The sequence below is a fragment of the Protomyctophum bolini genome (assembly GCF_963924005.1).
Source record: "Protomyctophum bolini genome assembly, chromosome: 1".
Lineage (NCBI taxonomy): Eukaryota > Metazoa > Chordata > Actinopteri > Myctophiformes > Myctophidae > Protomyctophum > Protomyctophum bolini.
The window spans coordinates 20897696-20922126 of record NC_137862.1 but is presented as its reverse complement, the minus strand read 5'-3'; the positions used below and the strand labels follow the sequence as shown (position 1 = coordinate 20922126).

General features: G+C 41.6%; 1 protein-coding gene across 1 annotated transcript in view; it reads right to left on the bottom strand.

Annotated features, from left to right (window-relative positions):
* Positions 1-17478, bottom strand: part of lrrc49 (leucine rich repeat containing 49) — a 68824-nt gene extending 51346 nt beyond the window's left edge. Inside the window, exons 1-4 of the mRNA XM_080763398.1 lie at positions 17392-17478; positions 14127-14330; positions 12601-12667; positions 3391-3534 (exon numbers count right to left, since the gene is read on the bottom strand). Coding sequence (XP_080619524.1) covers positions 3391-3534; positions 12601-12667; positions 14127-14330; positions 17392-17405 — 429 coding nt within the window. The 5' untranslated portion in view covers positions 17406-17478. The remainder of the gene's footprint in view (positions 1-3390; positions 3535-12600; positions 12668-14126; positions 14331-17391) is intronic.
* Between the last annotated feature and the right edge of the window lie 6953 nt (positions 17479-24431).

Genomic DNA, 24431 nt, shown 5'->3' with positions numbered 1-24431 from the left:
AAAAAGCATGCACGTGAGAGCCGAGAATGCTCCTCCACAACACTGGAGGCCTTTGGAACAGAGAAAAATGTGGGAAATTTCTCGGATGGAAGGGAGATGGTTTGCTCAGCTGTCTGCATGAGTCTCTAGTGAGTGTAGAGCTTGGCGATCAGCGGCGTGGTAGCCAGGCCCAGTACCAGATGGTTACGCAGCTGATGTGGATGCTCTCAATGATTCCTCTGTAGAAAGTGGTGGTGAGGATGATGGGTGGCTGCCATATAGGAAGCTGCTGCTGGGCTCTCTTGGCCACATATCTGGTGTTGGTGGTTCCAGGAGGAGTTATCCATGATGTGTACACCAAGAAACTTGGTGTACTATTGTAACTTCACCCTTTAAACTATGGAGCCGTTGATGTTCAGTGGGGAGTGATCTAGGCGGGACCCTCTGAACTCAAGTCAACAATCATATCTTTTGTTTTGTCAACATTCAGCACCAGTCTCGGACAGCTGTTCCACCTCCTTTCTGCAGGATGCGCCATTGTTGTCGCTGATGAGGCCCACTTGTGTCATCCCGTGAACTTAATGGTTTGTACCGGATCTGGAGGTGCTGTGTGGAAAGCAGGGGAGCTATGCACCCAGCCCAGGAGCACGATGGGGCTCAGCATGACTAGACTAGATGATAGAGTTGCTGTTGCTGATCCGTAACAACTACAGTACGTCTGCCAGTGAGGAAATCTACTGTACGATCCAGTTACAGAGGGAGGTGTTGATTCCCAGCCCAGCAGATTGAGCCTTTATAGCTCCTGAGGGAAGTCTATGAAGACTTATGTACAGTACAAGGACCGCAGATTTTCCAGTTAAGGTGTGGAGACTAACTGGACATGATGAAGGTCAGGAATTGAGGTCAGACAATACAGCCTTTTTTGGCAGTGGTCGGATGGAGGTGGTTTACAGTAGATGCACTCATTGCACTGTGAAGCAACTGCTGTGAATGCAGGAAGGCGGTGTTAAAGATGTCTGTCAGGACATCTGCTAGCTGCTGGTCGATGCAGTCTCTGAGCACACACCCTGGTTTAATTAATCAATCAATAGCAAGCTGAGCACGTTGGTCTGGTCCATTGTCCTCTTGGGTGGGTAACCAACAATTGTATAGTGGTCCCTACCGTCCCTGTTCTACTATACTCTAAAACTTTCTCTGGGGCCAGCTCAGTGTAGGCCTTGTAGTTAAGAGTGTCCGCCCTGAGATTGGAAGATCAGTTCCGCCACCATGTCATGCCAAACACTACAAAAATGGAGCTCAATGCCTCCCTGCTTGGCACCCAGCATCAATGGGTTTTGGGGGTAAGTCCCTGCGACTGCACTAGCGGTATGTCCAGGGGATGTACTGTACAGCTGCCTCATGCTACAGAAACAAACAGGCAATAGGGCCCTATGGGCCCGGTTACTACTGTCCTGGTGGGTAACCAACAATTGTAAGGTAGTCCTGGCTACTCTCCATGCATGGGGCCAGTAAAATGGTGGAGTGTCTGGTGGATTTGACCAGTCACTATTGCCTCTCAACAAAAAGGTAATTTCCTGCTACCCCATGGTTTGCAACTTCAGCCTAGTTCAGTCCAAAGTAAAAAAGACAAATTAAGCCCAATTTCTACGAGGGTGTGGCAGGCCAAAAATACCAGACCGACTCTGTATCTCATATGCACATGCACATTGCAGACACGCACACTCACCCAGGCAAACATGCTTTGCAACTGACTATTGTCTGTTAGTAGTGTTGCGTATGTAAGCTGCTCTAATGGCTAAACTGTAAACTAAAGCGATTTCTTGTATTTATTATTATATCGGTTAACATTTAGTAATTTTTTAGAATGTATTAATATTGTATATTCTCAGAACTGTTAAGTACCTTGAGTTACGGCCTCTAGTTTGAAGGTCGTAAACAGGCACACCTGGCCTATAATTACTCAGCACAGTGTTTTCTCTGGGTTCCGTGCAGGTGCTAATGACATCTCGTGTCAGTGAGATTCCTGAGGCAAAACCATGAGCCAAAGTAACCTGTGTTCCAATGGATCCGGTGTAGTTAGTATTCCGGTACAAGCTCTTTGTCTCCACCAGGCCGAAGGCATGGGGAGAGAGTATTTGTTAGCGCTCCGTCCGTGTGTCCGTCTGTCCGTCTGTCTGTCCGTCTGTGAACAGCTAATCTCCGGCACGGTTAACCTGGTCGATGTCAAATTTCCACACACACTCCCTGGATGCCAACGATGAACCTCTGCCCCAAAATTTCCAGAATGGCCTGTTATAGCGCCACCAGGAGGCCGCTTTGTGCAAAACAAGTTTTTGGACAGTACACCTACATATTTTGCCCAAACATCACGCAAATTGGTACACAGTCTCTCTAGAGCCATTCAACGAAACGGGTCTTTCAGATTTCTCAGACTCCATCCTGATTGGCTAAGATTGGCTTCCAAAGTTCACAGGAGTGCTCAGTTTCAAACAAAATGCTGCAAATCATGAACACATCGTCAGATTTCTGTGAAATTGTGCACGCACATTCCCACTAGGCGCTATAACTGGCCGAAAAGTGTTTTACCTCCAACTGCACGGATCTGTGGATAACTTTGTATGCCAACTCCCTAGAGGCCAAGGAAAAACCTTTGCCTGGAATTCTTCACATCTGCTCTTTATAGCACCACCAGGAGGCCGACATATGTAAAACACATTTACTCCTTCAGATTTTATCCAAATTTCACGCAAATCGGTACACATGTATGCTCTCCATAGTCATGTGATCAAGACGGGTTTGTTTGATTTCTCATAATCCACCCTCATTGGCTACGATTGGCTTTTAAACTTTTCAGGAGTAGCCCGCTTTGTACTAATCACCACAACTACTCAACGCAGCATCCGATTGTGGTGCATGCATATTCCCACTAGGCTTTGGAAGAAATGCCACTTGACAGTTTTCAACTCAGCCTCATGGTGGCGCTACAACAGGCCAAGCGTCACACACAAACACACACACACACACACACACATCCTCCTGGTGGAGACCTGTGCCCAGAAGGGCACTTTTTCTAGGTGATAATACTTTTCATTGGTAGAATAGAACTCACAGACACACATTTAACCACTTTCAATCAGAAATAATGAATTATTCAGCTATGTAAATCGCTATGGAAAAAGACAATTTTCACTCTTGTATGTCGTTTGACAGGCTTTAGACGCGCCTCCTCAGGAGCCATTTGATTTTGGTGTTAGGAACCGCTGGGACCGCATACCCTTGCTAACGTCGACCCCAGGCTAGGATTCGAACCCACATAGGCATATGCTCTAACCGCAATTAAGATATGAAATAATGTTATAATGTTTCTACCCGACATAGAGGTACACTAATGACTACCGGTATGATTCTTACCACGATAGAGATGCAGTTGTGTCGCAGGTTGAGTTCAGCCAGAGAGTCCAGGCCCTGCAGGTGTTCCACTCTGGATATTCTGTTCCCGGCAAGACTCAACACCCTCAGCCTGCACAGGTGAGAGATGCTCTCTATCCTGGTGATCTGGAGAGAGGAAGCATAAAGGTATTAAACCACATGAAGCCCCAGCGCAGTGGTCCTCAAAGTGGGGTGCGGGGAACCCCAGGGGCAATTGAGGGGGTTCCAGGAGGTCCCACCCAGTGACATGTGTTAATATAGCATAGAAATAGTTTTAACTATTTTTATTAGTTTTATTTATATATTTTTGTATATGTTGGCAGATGCACAACCTCACAGCGTGTCACTTTGTGAGATTGTAAGATTGTACATCTGCTATTTTCGAATTTTTTAAAGTGTTTAGATTTGTTATTTTTAATAATTTAACGCACAAATCTTCTCTTCTGGGGCTCCCTGTCACTAAATATTTTCATATACATTTTGGCCTTTTGGGGTCCTTGACAACTGAGAACAACTGCTCTAGCGTCATTCCGGAGAGAATATTCAGTAGAAATAGCAGATCGACAAGCATCTTTGACGAAGACATTTGGTATAGAGTGAAAAAGAGATTGGGCCTTGTTTAGACCCCTGGGGGACTCTGGTCAGTTCATGTGGCTAAAAATAAATCAATGTTCCCGGCAACGAGCCACTGATTTTGATATTCCATCATTAATATTCTGGTCTAATTTGTGCATTATGACTTTGAGTATTACACCCCATGCATTACATCCAGTTATGCGTATATTAGTTACAGCTGTAGTCATAATCATTGTTCATTTGATTGGTTCCACACTACTACATACAGAATCTAGACAGTTTCAGGCATCAAATAAAATACATTTGTTATAAAAACACAATTCATAACCAACCATCCAATATTTCTTATTTTTTAGGAAAATGAAAGGAACAGGGACAGAATAATTATAAAAAAATAGATGAAAATAGTAATTAAAAAACACAGGCACCTCACATATAGGAGCGCAGTATGAGTAACCAGAAAAAAGGTTTTCGATTAATCTAACATGGTTAAAATGGAGGTTGAAGTTACAATGGGTTTGTATAGGAAGGGGGCAGGGTAGCTAAAATGAATATCAAATATCTAAATACTGAATCAAGCAACTTAAAAACTGCCTTATTAAAAACGTTTTTTGAGGGGCGCTAGTCCCTATGTCCAGCTTTGAAGGTTTATGTAAACACAAACATTGTCCTAACACAAACATTGAATGCCACATTGACAATGAATGGCCAGTTTTGAGTGTTTGTCCTAACACGAACATTGAATGCAATAATGCAATTGAATGGCCAGTTTTGAATGTTTGTCCTAACACGAACATTGAATGCCATTGACAATGAATAGCCAGTTTTGAGTGTTTGTGCAAACACGAACACTGAATGCCATTGATAATGAATGGCCAGTTTTGACTGTTTGTGTAAACACTATAACATTGAAAACTAAGGCGAGGACGCAAATTCTCATTGACCGGAATGAGATGATCTGATGATGATGTATGATGATAGCGCCCCTCACTTCACACGGGTATGATTTTTTTAAAGCGAAATATCCCTTTTGTTGGACCTCCTGGACCCCCCCGGGGGGTCCAGGAGGTCCTTCACACTGACCTGTTGTACAGCAACAAAGTGCAACACTCGCACGGCTACATCATCTGATGCCATGATAGTGAGAGTTCATTTTGAACTAATGGCTCCTGTGTGACCTTCCAAATAAAAAATATAATCTCTATGTCAAAACAGTAAGGAACAAGGAGTTGACACTAATCACATTTTCTATAATAAGTCAATGGACTGTGAAATATGATTCTGGCCTTTCCATGACCGTCTCGATGGGACAGAGGGACCAGAGGCCCCCTTGTCAGGATGAAACTCAAACTTGTTGAGGGGCTGGGGGGGGGGGATCCCCAATGGCAATGGGCGTAGCTTGAACTTGACCCCAGGGGGTGCGAAACATTGGGAAGGAATCCTGCGCACACGCGCGCAATTCTTTGACCTTTATTTTATTATTTTTGCGTTTTTTACAATGCCCTAACCCCTAAAAAAATGTTATTTAGGTAGTACAGCAGCACACACACACACACACACACACACACACACACACACACACACACTACAGCCGTACAGCGAGTCATTATGTCATGATAAGAAAGATGAATACAAACTACAGTCAGAAGCCAGAAGTTACAACAACAACCGGCATTGACAGGACACTGCAATCCTGCAAGTTTGTTTATTTACCTGATTGCTGTCAGTGTTTCCTATAGTGCACTTTAGAAAACTGTCTAATCTAGTCCTATAATGCAGGGGTTCTCAACCCGTGGGTGGGTCGCCAAATTATTTTGAGGGGTCCCCAAAATATTTTAAAAAACATGAATGGCTGGAAAATGAAAAGTTTACGTAGTACACAGTACATGCATAAACTCATTAATGATTATATCTGGTTTCAGTATGCATTGATCATATATTTTCTCTAATAATAAAGGTTATTTTTGCAGTCAGGTTGTATTGAGGGTGGGGAGTCCCCAGCCAAAAAACATTGAGAACCCCTGCTATAATCCACTGATCAGAGCAATGGTCATCAAGTTATGGCCATTTGAAGTTAAACACTGCACTAGCCCCCCATATGTTGTGAACGTGTTTATTCTCATGCAATTCCCCTGAACAGTGTTTGTGCCAAGTTTAGCGTGAATTGGAGCCTTGGAAACATGTGGCCCTTGGGAGTCCCTGGCAGGCTCACAGTCAAAATCTTTATTGGATTATTTTGGTCGAAACATTAATCATTCACTAAAGCTTTTGACTGGGAGTGGGAGCGGACTTTGAGGGTGTAGACTACAACATGGCATCATGCCAACCCCTACTGTCACTCCTTTAATCGGACAGCACTCACTTTTGAGCGATGAGAGTCGGCGAAAATACATTCTAGATACAAAGAAGTTGGAATATCTCTTCACCTACCGACAACAACATGCCCTCGCTCCCCAAAGGCTCCAAGTGACAGCTTGGAGACATTCTTTTTTCTGTTTTTTACCATTATGTTTCCAGATCTAGAAATGATCAGAATCAGATTCCATACTTTTTCAAACAGTGTTGGCACTCTGATTAGTGACCTCGCCCAAGAGGAAGGCATATAGGCCCCAGTTACTCTTGTGGATCTGCTCAGTAGCTGCCAAGAGTAAGACTGTGGTTCTGGGGTACCGTTCCCATATACTGTAAGGGTGCAAGTAACATGCTGAGTAAGAGCCTGCTTGGTCAGTTCCCTGAAATCCTTCCCTTGATAAATAAGGTTGAGAGAAAAATAAATAAACTGAATCTCAGGGTCAGGTTTCATTTGGTGTCCCTTAACCCAGCAAGGCCGTAGTGAATGTCTGTTGCCAAAAGCAAAACATAATCTCCATTATCCATGTCCCCTCTAGTCTCATCAGCGTATATTGGTTAAGCTTTAAGGAGGTAGTGTAGTGTTACAGACCACAGACTTAGGTGCTTTCCGTTGGTGCTGGCTAAGCATCCCAAATATGTTGAGGTAGTTTCCCGTCTAAATTAATGTCTCTGTACCTGTGTTTAATATGAATATGCCTTTATGGTCTCGCAGTCGACCTACAATTACAGGCCGGACAACTGAGTTACAACTAACAAACATGGCATGGTGTAAGCGGGCAGGAAGAGGAGGAGAGAATGTGTTCTATGATTTATGGGAAACTGTGAAAAGAAGATAATTTTAAGATTCCGTTCCATTTAAAGATAATAACTAGAGCGGTGCAGGGGGCCTGTCCAGAGCCCATTGTCCTCTGAACTACTTGGAACGATGCAAGTTGGAAATGCATGCCTCCCGCACATATTATGTCTGTGTCCCTTTTATGCCCATATATGGAGTTCTTTGTCAGGCATACCCAAGTTCTGGACAACCGTGCGTCCGACCGACTGCACTCCCTGTGGGGGTGTGGAAAGCGTGTGTCAAATTTTGAAGTCGGTGAGAATGGAAAGGAAAGGTACTATGTTTACCCAGGGTAACTGGACTAAGCTCAATAACTTGTTTACAGCCAGGCCCTGCTCATAGAACATTTCATGGTAGGGGTTCAATGCCTTGTCCAAGGGCACTTCAGTGGTGGTAATTTTAACGTGCCGGTCCGGGGATACGAACTAGCGACCTTCCGAAATCAAGACCGCTCCGTAAACCGTTCGGCCACCGCTGCCACTGGGGCGAACAGTTCTCAAGTTACGTGGATTTAACACACACATGCACACACACACACACACACACACACACACACACACACACACACACACAGAGACTTGGTGCATTTATAGTTTAATTGTATATATTTGAGTGGGTTGTACAGTGAATAAAGACACTAATTTAAAACTGGACCATTACTGGTCCATTGATATACTTCCAGAGTTTAAAAGACTTTGACTGTACAGGAAGAGAGCAGAAAGTAAGAGAGTGACATGCAACAGAGTCTGTCTTACCCTTTGCGGTACACATACTATAGCTAGCTCCTATACAGTGTGCAAATTGCTTGAGAACTCAACTAGGAACATTGCTCGACAAAATGGTTGGTTATTCAATAAAGAGAGGTCACATTTTGTAACCCAATGACTTGGTCGCTGAGGTCTGGTTTGAATGTATTACGCTCCCAAAGAGAATATCTCTTTCTGAATATTTCTAGTGAATACTTCCAGTGAACTGCACATATGACAACATCCTGCCACAGGAACAAATGGGTATATGGGAAAAGGATAAAATGGGAGTGGGTTAGCTACAGGATGAGGGGGATGAAAGGAGGAAATTAACTGCTGTTTTTGTGGTTGATGATACCTATGGCAGCACTGTGTCCTGGGAGACATCCATGCACATACTAAGAACAGAAGAAAGCAGGACATTGTTTTGTGGCCAGAAAAGTGTGGGATACTATTTTTGCAGCTTGGTAATATAATAGCTCTGCATTCATTCATAATATTCACTGGAATAACATAAAAGTTGTCATGCCAGTCAAAGAATGTCCACGACTGTTCATGGCCATCGGTCTTAAGCAACTCAATTCATTCTAGGGGTGCAACAGTTACTCAAAAAGATGATCAAATAAATTGATTTGATTTTAAAATATACCAAAAATAGTAGATCTACCGCACTGTTGTGACGAAAAGAGAAGGCAAAGCTTTCCGTCTACCGAGCAATCTTCATTCCTACTCTCACCTATGGTCATGAAGTGTGGGTCATGACCGAAAGAATAAGGTCACGAATACAAGCGGCCGAAATGAGGGGTGGCTGGCATCTCCCTTAGAGATAGGGTGAGATGAGAAGCTTCTTCGCCTGGAATGGAGCCAGCTTAGGTGGTTCAGGCATCTGGTTAGGATGCCTCCCTAGGGAGGTCCTCGACACACGTCCTACTGGGAGGAGACCTCGGGGCAGACCACGGCGCAGATGGAGGGACGCCTCAGGAGGAAGTTACTAATGTTGCTTAGGAGAGTTATATCTGGAGCTCTCTGATGGAGCTGTTGCCCCTGTGACCCGACTACGGATAAGCGGATGAAGATGGATGGATAGTAGATCTACATACAAGGCTCACAACATGTTGAAAGACTTGCAACGCTTGTATATTGGTTATTTGGGGGATTTAGTCGCTTTATATCGCTTATTCTTTCACAATGATTCGTTGGAATATATAAGAAGAAATGCACATCTGGATACCGGTAATTCTGTTACTACAAAGTTAGCTATATGTATATGTATATCTAGATGCAGGTGCAGGTGCATGTACACACACACACACACACACACACACACACACACACACACACGCGCGCGCGCGCACGTACACACACCAACCCCCCCCCCCCCCCCGTTGGGAACACTGCTGTTGGGAATACCATGACAGCCATTGTGGTAACTGGGATTGTGCGACATGTAAAGAAGTCAAAAGGTGAGTCTCTCTGGACCTGTGGAGAAACTCTAGTGGGGTTGTGTAGGCGGTGTGCTGGCAGAACACAATATGACTTCTGCTGAAGTGACTCGGTGCAGTGTGGTCAGGAAAACGCCTGCGATGTCCCAATTCTCCAAAGCCACCACGGAAAGACACAGACAAAAAGCTTTTTTCCCCCTCAGGCTATCAGAGCACAAGAATGACTCAAATTCCAGGTCAACTGTCTTTAACCCTTATTCTATATTATGCGGTGTCACTGAGCAGTATGGGTGGGAGGGTTGAGGGTTTTCTTTCTCTTTTTTGTTTTCTATAAAAGAAAAATGTAATTATATCACAATTGTTTAATCTACAACAATTTATAATCCGTTTGTAACGGTTTAATTTTTTTACTTAGTTTGGTTTTTATTTAGGCCTAGTTGTTTCTGTGTCTTATATCTGTATGTGTCTCATCATTGCTGAACATTGTGAGATCTCGACAGCACTGCAAATGGAGGAAAAATCCTCAATGTCCTTTAAATCAATAATAAAATCACCCACTTATTTACACCTGTAAACTTGATCGTGATGCGAGCTATTTCCGATGGTTTACACTACATAATGTTCATGTTTGGGGGGGGTATGAAGACCAATACACACCATTAGTGTTAAATTGGAGTAAAAGTACTCACATTTTCCATATAAAATAGCAGATCTACAAGCTCATAGATCAGCTTTTTGCCGAATAGCCAAAAGTAATTAATTGACGCATTTTATTAATATAAGGCAAAGATTTCAAACTTTCCTTATGCTTTACATTTGCTAAAAATGGCCATGGCCGTCATGACAAATGTGATGAGATCACATCATGTGATCACCTCACCTATGGCTGTTTTTAGTCCAAGGAGTGTTTTTTTTTTAGGGATGGGTCCGATTAATCGATAATCGTTAATAGGATCCGAAATCGATTATTAAAATTAATAATCGTCGTTTCTTTTTCTTTTTTTGTGTGAAAATCAGTTGGAAAGGCAATATTGTCATCCAAACAGGACAGGGCTATTCACCTTTTTCTAAATCGAAATATTTTGAATATTCTAAAAAGAAAAGGCACAAAATATGTTCAGATGGATGTCTGTGGACAATTACATATTAATCTGGGGTTCCTTGATGTGAAGAAATGTGGAAGCAAGCCCAAATAAGCAACTACTGTCACATGCTACTTAAAGCATAAGGAAAGTTTGACATTTGACGTTAATGGTACTAGAGTCACTTAAAACCCCTATAAAAGAATTGCTCAATAGTGGATTCATGAATGTATAACCCCCTTATATAGACAATATTTTAGGCCAATAAAAACGACTATATACCAAATTTCCCACAAAAAAAAGCCTGTCGGCTGCCGGACTAATTCTAAACTTTTAATATAATGGAATATCGGACAGCAGGCAGGGCAGAACATATAACAATAAAAGTTACAAGTTCGACTTAAATCTTCCGGTTTACATTGAGAAATAACATAATCAGCTTCCTTGAGCCTTTTTGGGAAAAATGTCTGTGCCTGTTGAGTAACTTAGAATTTACAGCGGAAATGGACGTGGGTGTAAACTGCAGACCAGAACTTGTGGGCTTTGATGTCGGAGGATCATTGTTCTTAAACAATGGTGGGAAATACACTAAGTCACCTCATAGTAGAGTGGCTAAGGCCTGAGGTAAGTAAGGTGATCATTCAAATCTGACACTAATACTTACAGATGTTGCGACGGCAAAGGGAAAATGGATTTAGGTATTCAACTTGAAATACTCAACAAATTGAAACAGCTATTTAAAAGATGTACTGTAGCAAACTGGGCATGTGCAACAACTGGGCTACGTTGAATGGGCATGGTTCCCATTAAGGGTTTGTTAAACTGAATACGTAAATATATGCAAATCCAACAATAACCACGTTATCAAAACACTTAACAACACTCCTTTGAAACAGGTTGATGACTGCAAGTATTTGGGTTCATATATATCTTCTTCCCAAAAGGACTTTAAAACTAGGAAGGGTATGGCCTGGTCAGCCTGTAATGCCATGCATTAGATCTGGTCATCCCAGTTTAGTAAGAAATTAGAGAAATGGCTGGATGGCACTTTACACCCACCTTCTAATGAGAGCGCAAAATCTCTCTTGGAAGAACCACCCATTGACTTCTCTAATATACGGCAACCTTCCCCGTGTTTCTTCACTAGTCCGATCCAGAAGAACACAGTTTGCTGGCCATTGCTACAGAGCTGATCATGAGGTTATATCTTCCCTTCTTCTCTGTAATCCTGCGGCCTGCCTCAAAACAGACCATATAAGAAAATATATGATCAAGGTAGATTCGAAAACTGTCATTCCCTGATGTCATCGCTAGGGACACATGCATCAGTAAGCAGGAACTGGGGATGGCAATGAAGGACCGGGAAGTCTTAAAATGGTGATGCAGTAGTTCTCAAACCTTTTCGAACTCTGATCTGAAAAATGTTTTGTGCCATGCAGGGACCCACAGAGAAGATTGGTGTTCAGTCTAGAGCACTTTGATAGCGTATCCTGTATTACTTGAAAGCACTTTATGCACAGGTTAAGACACACACCGTCTGCGAATGCCGCGCGTCAAAACAGCCACCTCCATTATTTTCAATGAACCTATCCCACACTGGCTGCGTCCGACGCGCGTTCACGCCTCGCCTGACGCTCCGATACGCCACTGTTCTATTTTACAGGCGTTGCTGTGCCACGTCACTGCACAGCTTTTTCGGATGCCCGCTGGCCACATGTGGCGCATGCCACATATAGGCTCTGCCCGCTGGCCTAGTGGTCCAGGCTCATGCCACATAATGGCTCTGGCCTGACAGCACGTTGCGTGTTCGAGTCCCGTTCATGACGTGCATGTCTCTCTTCCTGTCTATCTTCACTAATAACTATCAATAAAAGCCTAAAACAAATCTTTAAAAAAAAAGATTTTCTTTTTTTTTTGCTTTATTGTCACATCACAGGTGGAATCGTGCATGTTTTCGTGCATAGTTCCCATCGTATCATTATTTCCATAGAATAAAGAAAGTGAAGAAGAATGGGGCATGCAATGGGAAAAGAGATAAAAAAAAAAAAAAAAGAGGACCACTGGGGGGCCCCAGACCCCAGTTTGAGAACCGTTGCTGTAGGTGGGAGGAAAGTGGTGTGAGGAGAGCTCAGATTAGATGAGAGAATGTGATGGAATACCTGATTGCCGTGTAGATCCAAGACATTTAGTTTGGACAGCTTTTGCAGACAACTTATTTTACGGATTCTGGAAAATAAGCAATAAAATAAAATCAGAATAAGCCAAGACATAAATCAATCAATGAGGAATACTCTAAGTCGATCTGTGACAAAGGCTTGCTTGCCAGGCAGGTACTGTAGAGCCTTAACTTAACAAGGATAAGTGCAAAAAGGGTTTTCCTCTAGGCAGATGTCCAACACATTTCCCGCTTGAAATTTAGGGGGAAAAAAATCAAGATCTTAATTTCAAGACCTGAATGGAAGTTTTTTGTTCAGTGTACCAAAAGGCTGTATGATAGTATCGTCTCTTGGCAATGCCAACGGAAACCTAAATCTGTGGTGTGCTTTACTGTGAAAGGGGCTTCAGTTCAGACAGCCTATGAAAGTGGCTCTGAAAAGACAAATGTCAATGTTTTACAGAGGCTATCCCTGGTACAGCAGCAGCACTAGACCTCAGTTGTACATTCTTCCCGATGGCTTTTCACCGTGATTTGTGACTTTAATCTCCTTCCTGTCGACCTTTCGGAACAGACATGACATTAGACTTTAAGAAAGAGAGGTATGGTTTTCTACTGACATTTGAGCACCTGCAGGAAAACACTCATCATTGTAGCCTGACATGATCTAGCAGTAATCATATGCTACACAGTACACACACACAAGAAAAGAATGAGGTCGGTGTGCGAGAGGTTTGCTTCTGTCTGTTATGCTAAAAATAAGAGAACACTCATTAAGAGGGATGGTAACTTTGTCTTTCCTTTGTTAGTATCAACAGTAAACAGTAAAAAGTGTTAATTTAACTTGGAGTGGACGAATGTAACCACATGTTAAAGATGCTCCATGCACAGCAGCCATGGAACAAAATTGGGCCTCTTCCTTACTTCCGTCACAGGTCTTACCAACAATATTTGTGTCTACCCGTTTGGATTACTGGTGTGCTGTGAGACCTGGCACAAACGCCTCAGAGCGCTGAGTGGCTCTCCATGGCCCTTGCCATCAATTCTATTTGAAGGATTAAGGTTCAGTTCCATTCTGATCAAACAGGGTCAGGGTGCTGATATTGTGTATGTTGGCTCACAGAAAACACTCTGCTACACCAGTAGCAGTGTGGTACAGTACAGGTACTCTCATGGGTTCCCTCTGGGGTGGTTCCAAATGACAGCAAACCAAATGAACCTGTTCCATTTGTGTTTGAGAACCACTGTGCATTAACATTAAAAAATGGAACAGAGCCTTAATTAGTATAATTAGCCAATTTCTTTCCAATATGGCTGCGGTGCGTACAGTCAAGATCTTACTGAAGATCTTATCTTATTCCCCCGGCAGCCCGCGACTGTTACCGACAGTTGCGGCGTCTGGAGCGCGGTGGCAGAACGGAACGGCAGCGGGGTCTCATTGCCGCTGCCGGAGAATGCACTCGCTGCTTCTGTCTTACGGTGTATGGCAGTCGTCATCATAATACAATGATGAGGGTTGTCTAAACTCACCTGTTCTTCCCCAACATCAACACTCTGAGAGAGCTCAGGTCTTCGATGCCAGTCATGTGAGAGATGTGGTTGTCGTAGAGGTCGAGGAAGACAAGGCGTTGGAGGTGTGACAGATGCTGGATGCTTGTGATGATGTTGTGTTGCAGGTTAAGCAGCTGCAGCTGCTCCATACGGCCTAGCTGAGGGCACTCTTCCAGACCACGCCTAAAAGAAAATACATTGACAAAACTCAATTTTTACAGAATGCCCAGAAACACAATGGATTAAGGCAAAATAAAGTCTCACACACACACACACACACACACACACACACACACACACACACACACACACACACACACACACACACACACACACACACACACACACACACACACACACACACACACACACACACACACACACACACACACACACACACACACACACACACACACACACACACTTTATTAGCTCTCTGTGACAGGTAATGTCTGTAATTCTGGTACTAGAGGTAATATAATAACTAATGTAAATAGGTATGTTGCTGCCCCTTTGTGGCAGGCTGCAGCAGTGCACCAACACAACCTTGATTCTGAGTTGACTTCTCAAAAGCAAAGAAAATGAAGCCTGGGTTCCAGCCTGAATCGCTGCGTTCCATGAAAGACAACCAAACAGATTCACGGAACACAGCGATTCAGGCTGGAAGCCAGGCTAAGGAAAATGAGGGATGAATGCAAACAAAAACATTATTGAATGGTCTGCCAAACATAAAGTAAATATATCATAGCATAGTATGCTTGACCTGTACCAAATTACCGTCAAGGCTGAAAAAACCAAATATTTCTCTGATATTATTTCAACAAATGCTGATAAACCACGAGTATTATTTAAAACCATTGAAGTATTGTTAAATCCTCCCTTATCCACATGTTTGGAAGCCTCCCCGGAGGTATGCGAAAAATTTCTCTCATTTTTTATAGATAAAATAGCCACTATCAGAGCCCTCTTTCCTCCCACTGTTCTCGACCCCCCCGACATCTGTTAATACGTCTGTTAATACTCATGTTCCTGTGTCGCTCTTAGCTCTCAGTGACATTGTTGCAAAAATTAAACCCTCGTCCTGCCCGTTAGATGCCATCCCCACCCGCTTATTCAAGGAGGTCTGGGGGACTATTGGACCTTCAGTCCATAACATAATAAACAGCAGTCTTATAACAGGAGTTGTACCAGCACATTTTAAAGTAGCAGTTGTGGAACCCCTAATCAAAAAAGCCAACCTGGACACCTCTGTACTATCCAAATATCGACCCATTTCCAAGCTTCCATTTATTTCAAAACTTTTAGAAAAAACTGCACTTTTACAGTTACAGACTTTTTTAAATGAGCACAACATCCTTGAAACTTTTCAATCTGGTTTTAAAGCTTTCCATAGCACCGAGTCGGCACTGCTCAAAGTTTTTAATGATCTTTTAATTTCCACAGATAATGGTGACACTTAGACCTCCTCCCTTAGACCTGGGCCCACTTCAACCCTTTGTGGTTCCCATGGTCTCCAATTTAGGAGTTAAAATGGATAATGCTTTTAAACTTGATAAATAAATAAATGCTGTGGTTAGATCTAGTTTTTATCATTTAAGGCTTTTATCACAAATCAAATCAGTTTTATCTTTTAAGGACCTAGAGCGAGTGATACATGCTTTTATTACAACTCGCCTTGACTATTGTAATGCCCTCTACGCCGGCATCACCCAAGCCTCCCTCTCCCGCCTTCAACTTGTTCAAAATGCTGCCGCACGTCTTTTAACAGGAACCCGGAAATATGAACACATCACTCCCAGTACGTTTTAGAATCCAGTTTAAGATTTTATTGTTTGTTTTTAAATCTTTAAATGGATCAGCGCCAGTTTATGTCTCCGATCTCCTAAAACCCTATGCTCCATCTAGGTCACTGAGGTCAGCAGATCAAATGCTCCTTGTCATCCCCAAGGCAAGGTGTGTGAGAAGAGGGCACCGAGCCTTCTCAGTAATTGCTCCGAAACTGTGGAACCAGCTTCCTAGCCACGTCAGGCTGGCTCCAACACTAAAACTAAAACTAAAAAATGTCTATTCCCTGGCTTTTAAACCGTGAATAATGTGTACTCTTGATTGTTTGATTTTATTATTATGTTTTTATTACTGTATTGTATTGTATTATGTTTTGCTTTGCCTAATTGTACAGCACTTTGGTCAACTTTGTTGTTTTAAACGTGCTCTATAAATAAAATTGGATTAAATTGGATTGGATTGGATTGGATTGACCTCTCGTTTAATAATTCTATAATAATTCCTTCTACATTCTAGATGTTGTAGAATCAGGGGTTTTTGACTGATAGGACCACCAGCTGACTAAGAATCAACCTGGCAACTGGCAAGTGGCAACTATGCTTGAGAACAGAAGACTTTAGACAGTACAGATGGTCTGTGGTCCCAAATTTTTCATAATTCTGTTTTATTTTAGACATTAAAGACATCACCATTATCAGGCTTGTGTTGCAATACCAAAGAACGCCAACAGAAGAGGATCAGCTCATTGACAACAGACTTTGTCAAGAGGCACATCTGTGAAACACAACCCCAGGATGAGTTGTCAGGCACAATTCCCATTTCCCAGAGCTTACAGTAAAAACAAAATGGGTCAGAATTCCTCAGAAAACAGAGTTAGAATCTCAAGACTCGACTCTCCACCCAGCACCTGTTTCTGGAAGTCTCATTTTGAGTTTGTCCTGGGTGGAGTGAGGTCTATTCAGAGTTTACTGTGCATACTTTGTTACAGTATGTTGAATTTATACAGACAATTATATTTGTTGATTAGTTGTTTACTGCCAATCTATATTCATATTATGTTACATTTGTTGTTTATTAATTGGTCTTCTGCCTGTGATTTAAATTCCTGCAGACCATTAGCAACCTGATTGATTGCAGGGGTCCCCAGCAAAAGTAGTTAACATAGCATCACAATATTCTGTTTCGTTCATCTGCTATTTTTGAAAAATGTAAGATGTTTTTTTACATAGATATTCTCTTCTGCTGGTCCCTGACACAAAAGCTTTTCAGATGGGGGTCTGCAACCAAATACATTTTGGATTTGGGGGTCCTCGACATGAAAAAGTTGAGAAGCACTGATCTATAGTATTTACTTAACTTGACTAACAATTGAGTTAGCCAGTAGGTAAGCTGCATCTTGCAGATGCCACTTCTGAATTTTATAAATGATGTCGCTTTCTCAAAACAGAGGCAGACCTACCTATCCAAGTCCATCCGTTCTGAATGTAAAGTGAAGTCGCAATGGGAACCAGAGGAGATGGGAAATCCTGTGACTGGGCAGTCAGCATTGCCTGGCATGAGCATGAACAATGAACATAACGGTTAACTTTGGTAAATATGTTGCATCTTTTTTTCCCATTTTTTTTAAAGAAAAGAACATCATAATACTACTGTCAATAAGAATATAGAGACGCGGTGATGGTATAGAAAGATTAAAACGGAAAAGAGTAAAATCATGTAAATCATTTCTGTCGGGTTGTCCAAAACGTACTTTTCAGGACTCAAATTCAGCAAGTAGGACGTTAATTTACAAAAAAATAAATTGTACTGTATATTCTTTTATCCAAGACACTTTACATAGATTGTGCATGTTCACCATCATGGAGATGAGATGTTTCCGCCTGACAGAAACTAAATTGATTGAAACTTTCAGAATTCTTTCTTTATGTCTCTGACTCTCTGCCATATTTACCTGTTGGCCTAGGGAGGTTTAAGGCATTGCGGTGATGATGATGATGATGATGATGATGATACGAGGCTCCAGCACTCAGTGTGGTTCTCTTTGGTTTTCTTCCTCCGTGTCCCTGGTGCACAACATCCACTCCAGACGCAGCAGGTGGTAAACGACATTCTCTACTGCAGTCACTGGTAAATCCCTCTGATGGGGGGGTCTGCCTATGCTTGCTCCTATGGTGTGTACACAACCTGTTGTCTACAGCAGGGGGAAATGGTATGTAGGGCTGTCACGATTACATTGGAACGTATGAATACAAATTAAATGTTTTGCCATTTAGGCTTCATAATAACAAAATGATTGATTGGAATTTGGAACAGTACCTACCTAGTCTGAGAGGATTCATTGTCAACATGTTGAATTGAATGAATTGCCGGTCCATATGCTCTCTTTTCACATTTTCTGATACTTGTATTCTCTTGTAAAGAACAGATATCCCGGTGTGAAAAATTATGTGCAAATACATTCTGAATTACTGATGTGACTTGACTTTTTATACCTAATAATGATGAATGACTCACTGGCCTCTGGAGCTTCTCTGGAACCAAAGAGTACCTGTTGACCTGGAAATTACTTTGCTGAGTAAGTGTGGTAATGGCACAGCAGGAATATGACCTTTCGTTTTGTTCAAACTCAGTATGATTCAGATGCAACTGGTACAACATACCTGGCTACTGTAGCCCTGTGATAAAAGAAAGAAGGCACCTGGGAAATAGGCTATATTAAAGTGAGCGAGCATGTGTGTGTGACTGTGTGTGTGTGTGTGTATATATATATATATATATATATATATATATATATATATATATATAGAGAGAGAGAGAGAGAGAGAGATAGATATGTCAACGTATGGAAAATTACAAAACGACGATTAAATGTAAACTAAATGTTACATACGTGACATTGTCTTTTTTGATTGATTGATTGATTGAAATATTTATAACAGTGCAGAATTACAGTACATTTCAAGCACAAACTCAATACAAAGACTGTTAACTGTGAGTGGACGACCCAATTAAGCATTACACTTGTTTACAACAGGGTCCACATTGTTCAATTCATCAAATCACGTATGTAACATTTAGTTTATATTTAATCGTCGTTTTATACTCGAAATTCAATGTCTTAACAAATATTCAGAGTGCACATTATCACTATACCGACCCGTGGCCCACGGGCCGTGGGGCGAGCGCGACATCGGATCCTCCATCCTGGGAATGCATTTCAGTAAATACTAATTCTTTGCAAATGTGTTAACCACGAACATTTGCCTAATATGCGTATTCTTCTTTTAATCTCTCCATAACTACTATACATAATTGGACCGAGTATTTCATCACACTGTTAACGTTAAGTACTTTTGCTTGTTTTTGTTTTTTAGTTTACCTTTGCAAACTGATGCTCGAGCTGTGTTAAGTTACCCATGGTCAACAAACAAAATAACTTCCGGTCATGGTTCATAATAAAAGTATACACGAACGCAAAAAAATAAAATAAAAATATTTTTTCTGACCATAATAATTAATAACCTTTACTGGAGCCAATGCAAAATGTCTTGAAAATGTACAAAGTAACTGCATGATGACACCCATACATGGTTTCACACCACACGTTTAATTCTCTGCAGCCTAGCTTGATATGACTGAAGCGAAGTGCCCTGCGCAGGATTTGTTCGCGGCCCATGCTTTTATTTTCCACACTGTGTCGCTCTAAATCCGCCCATCAGTGGGGATGTGGGTCACATGACCAGACCGTTTGCATCTTACTACATACTTCCTTGGAAACCGTTGCCATGGTTAAGAGGGGAAAAAAGAAAAGGGGTGAAACAGTGAAATCGAAACAATCAATGATAATACTAACACTATAATTCTCTCAATGTCTGTCTGTCTGAATGAATGAATGTCTGAAACACTGTCGTAGCTCCTCACTGGCTGCACCAATCGCTCCGACTTTTCACACACCTGTTATAGCGCCACCATGAGGCCGACTGGTGTAATAAATAATCACATTCATTTTAATTATTATTATTTATGAACCAAGTGTTGTAACTGTAGCTCCGACTGTTTCTGAGAGAAAAATACTTGATGTGAGGTGGGACATTTTAATTCACTAATAAATTAATTATTTGTTAATAATTTGTTAAATTGGAAAAGGGGCTTTGTTACGCCCTCCGTAATAAAAACTACTTTCTGGTGGGAATAAGGAATGAAATCTATAAAAACAGTGGAATGAGCTATCTGGAGAAAGCATTTATTGAAGAGGTTGAGTTTTGTCCAGAAACACCACAAAAGGCTCTGGTCAGGCTCTGGTCAGGCCAGTGGGCTTAATTAGGCCAAGTCCTCTCACCTGTGCAATTTCCAGCCTCTGCCTCAGCCAATTGATTGCCATGGCAACCCCACACCTGCCAATTGATTACTTAACCAGTCCACTTTTCATAGTCAATTTGCACTCTTCAGACACAGGCACCTACTGTATGCACATACACAGATCTCCATGTGTCCCACATGGAGATCTTATTAGGTTCCCAAGTTGCATCGTTCCCAAATAGGCCGATGGCCAACGGGCATGTACAGTTCTAGTCATTCAAGAAGGCAATAAGCAAATATACTTTGAGTACCCAAGTATACTCAAACAGATCTACATAACAAGTCACATCACAGATCAGCTTTGTAACAATTTTTTGTATTAACAATAAAATCTGCATGAACGATTACTAAAGCTATCAAATGCTGTAATTGTAGTGGAGTATAATAAATTAACACCACAGCTACCACCAGACGCCTTAAAGACGAGAAGCGACCACAGGGCTGAGACACTCTAAACTGATGAGAATTTCAGGTGTACTGGACATCAATTGAGCTGATCTACCACAACTGAACTGGCCTAACACTAATTACAGGTGTAGTTACATTAAGCGTCTGTAGGAGGTGTAAAAGAGCATAATTTCTGAAATCCACTTTCTGCCATCCAATGTGTGGCATATATGACACATGACACTATCAGTTCATGGTTCATAATTCAACTTTTTTAAGTAAAGGTTAATGGTTTAAAAATGTCACCGTGTGTGTGTGCGTGTCCGTGTCCGTGTGCGTGTGCGCGCACGTGTGTGTCGGTCGGTCGTTACAGGCAAGAGTAACAGGCCTGTTAAAAGCGTAAAGCGAAAGCGTGACTGCTTCCTGTTAACAGGAAGGGAGTGACAGTTTCCTGCTGATATTCATAGAAACTGCGACATGCGGTCGCAATCAGTTCCCAGGACGTCCAGCAAACTTGCAGGACCAAACCAAGCTAATCGTCATACACTGAGTTGGTAGTGCCCAGATTTGAACCCATGACCTTGTGTTACAAATGTGGTAGCTCTATCTACTCCGCTATCCAGACACTATCAGTTGTTCTATTGTTAACAGCAGAATCATTCAGTGTTTGTGATGACAATTATGTGTCCTGGTCCATTATTCATTACTACAGTGTGTTCGCTGTTCAAGTTTTACGTACAAACTTATCTTCAACTAAAGTCGGCTCTTCGGTGCTGCTGACAATTTCTGCACAATTGCGGCACTACAGCAGTAAAATAGGACTATGAATCGGCCCCAAGTCCTATCAGGACTGCTCGATCCTTTAACAAGTCCTATCAAGACTGCTTGGTCCCTTAATAATAATAATTTACTAATTTAGTAGCCTAATCGATCCAGATTTTGGGCATGTCAATGGTGTCAAATAGTGAAAATAGCTGATATGATCACAATTAAGGCATCACTCACCATTCAGGCTAATTTCACCATTGTGCGACAAAGTATAGAATAATGTTGAATTGGTTGATCGATTAGTTGGAACTATTAAAAACGGTCAAACAAATGTTTAAACCCGTTAAAATTGATTGGCCTATTGAATTAGGCTAATCAAAAAAGCAATTGATAGAATAATCACTGATAGGAAATAATCAATAGTTGCATCAAACAGGTATAGGCTAGCTATACAGTATGTTTGCAAATTTAAATTGCAATACAAACAAGGACATGTTTGTTGATAGCATACTTTTAGTATTTAAATTATGATAAAGTCTCATTAATAACAATAATACAGTCTTATAAGCTAGTGAAAGCTACTCTAGTCCAGTAGCCATTCCAATAGACATTCTCAGTTACAGGGGCCTCCTCATCTCTTAGTCTTCAGCTCATAAAATACATTTTCATATTGGGAATGGGATACCAATTTCATCTAAACTCATAAACGATACAGGTGGAATTGGAAGTTTAAAAAAAAGCATACAAAAATGAAACATGGCACACTATTAAAGAGTTAAACGTGAATATATTTTGAGTTCTCTCTCTTTTGAGTTCTCTGGATAGAATTGGTATCACGACCTGAAAATGTGTTCATTAGCTGGAGAGATGGGGAAACCCCGGCCTGTTACTAATAAACAATCACTCTAGTTGCTATGTATTTATATTAACACTATTGATTACTCGCTGAATATAGTGCTTTAACATTTTAACAAAGTGTTTGCTTGAAAGAACGTATTTTCAACCTACAAAGTGTAGTTTTTGTTGGCAAGGGACACCTTTGTACTACCAAGTATAAATTAGGATTTAGCCTGCGTCTTGCTTAAAGCGGCACTATGTAATGTTCTTTTAAGAATAAAATGTAAATTTGTCCGATCTGTATGGGGTAGAGTACATACTATGTTAATGCAATATAACTTATACAATTGGGGTGGTTGTAATTGTCTCCCCGCTCTTCTATTGAGACATTTAAATCATGTCAAAGGTCTCAAACAAATGTTTTATTTATTTTTGCAGATGGGTTCCCAGATTCCCCAGACCCAGGATCTGACACAAATGGTCAAGATTAAATTTATCCCCCAAGCAAGCAGATAGGCTCAAATATTAGCTCAATGAAAATAAAACTTCTGCACTTGTGCAGGAAACCGGGTTCAAATCCAAGTAGAAGAGGAAAGTTACATAGCGCAGCTTTAATAACACTGACAGGGAGAGAAGCTGTGACCTGGTAGTTACAGGCTATTCCAGCCTCTGCAATCACCAGGTTAACGCTAAAATATAAGTTCTAGTACTACTAGAGCTTTAACCCAGGAGCTTGTGTGTAAAGCAGATGTCATAAACACTACTGTATACGAAAGAACAGTAAAAAAGAAAAGAAAAAAAGAAACAGGTAACCAAACAACATTATTTAGCACACAGCAAAAATTTGATAAATCCAGACATCCAACTGGCTGAAGAAGCAAGTGTTTTTGAGAGAACACCAGCCTTGGTTTACCAAAGAGACTTCCCACACACTGGTGCCTGTCACAATCTATTCATAAATCCCAGACGGTGTCTGGGAGTGCATTGTCAGTTGTGACAGGCATACCAAGAAACATCTCTATGTAAATTTGAGCATAATGCTTAATTTATGCTACGAATTGTGTCCTTGTAGGCTAGGTTGGCTATTTTTGGCACATGAGGTGTACCAAATATTTACAAGGTTTAGAGGTGATATTGATACATTTTTTGATGCAAAAAGAATGATACATTACACAACTTAAAACAGTACACAAAATAAAAGTATCTCCCAGTTATGATTGAATATTATTTCTATTACCTATATGTTACTAAAGAAATGCTTGGAGACAGGGACTGCATTACGGTGCAAACTGCAAGAGTACTGTGACTAGGCCTACTCGTGACTCAAGGAAATAAGGAGACTTATGTAACAGAGGTGCTGTGGTGGCACTGATTCTAGAGGCCCTGAGTCCAAGTTAGACTAGACCGCATACCTACGTGCGTGCATTGCGCAGTTGCAATGATGGAGAGCAGATCAGATCACAAGTGCTACACAAGTGCTGGCTGAAGAATGTATGCTCTAGTGGCCTCTATTATAATTACCATCCCAGAAAATCTACACAAATAAAGACAAAGGAGTATTAATGTCCTGCCAGTGGGATCAGGGCCGTGCAGAGAGCATTGAGGGGGCAGGTGCTCAAACTCAAAGCCCACAAAAGGGCACATTTTTGGGGTGGTCTTTTTGTGGGGGTCCCTCGTGCTATTTCACACCAGAAATGTAATACATTGGATGTATTATGCTAATGGTGAAAGATGTTCCACAATAACATGGCCCATGTCATTGGACAGTAAAATAAGCAATACGTTCTCATTAGTCATTACCATGCAAAAATGAAAAGGGCCACAGATGTTGGTCAAGAAAAGGGTAGCCTACTTTGAGGCAAAAGGGCAGGTCAGGTGCCCGTGCCCCCTCCCCCCGGGCCCTCCCACCCTCTGCACGTGCCTGAGTGGGATGGTGCCATTAACAAGTGCTTTATACATGTATGCAGGGCAGGGGACAGTGTTTAAACAGTTGATTGAACCAGGTGTTGAAACACACAGGAAAACAATCTACCTGAGGAGAGATGGGAACGAGATTAAGAACATTTGTGTTGCTTAACCACTTAAACACCCCATATGGTTGAGAGGAGTCCCTCAGCGCTCATCTATGCTATAATAGATTTTGTTTTC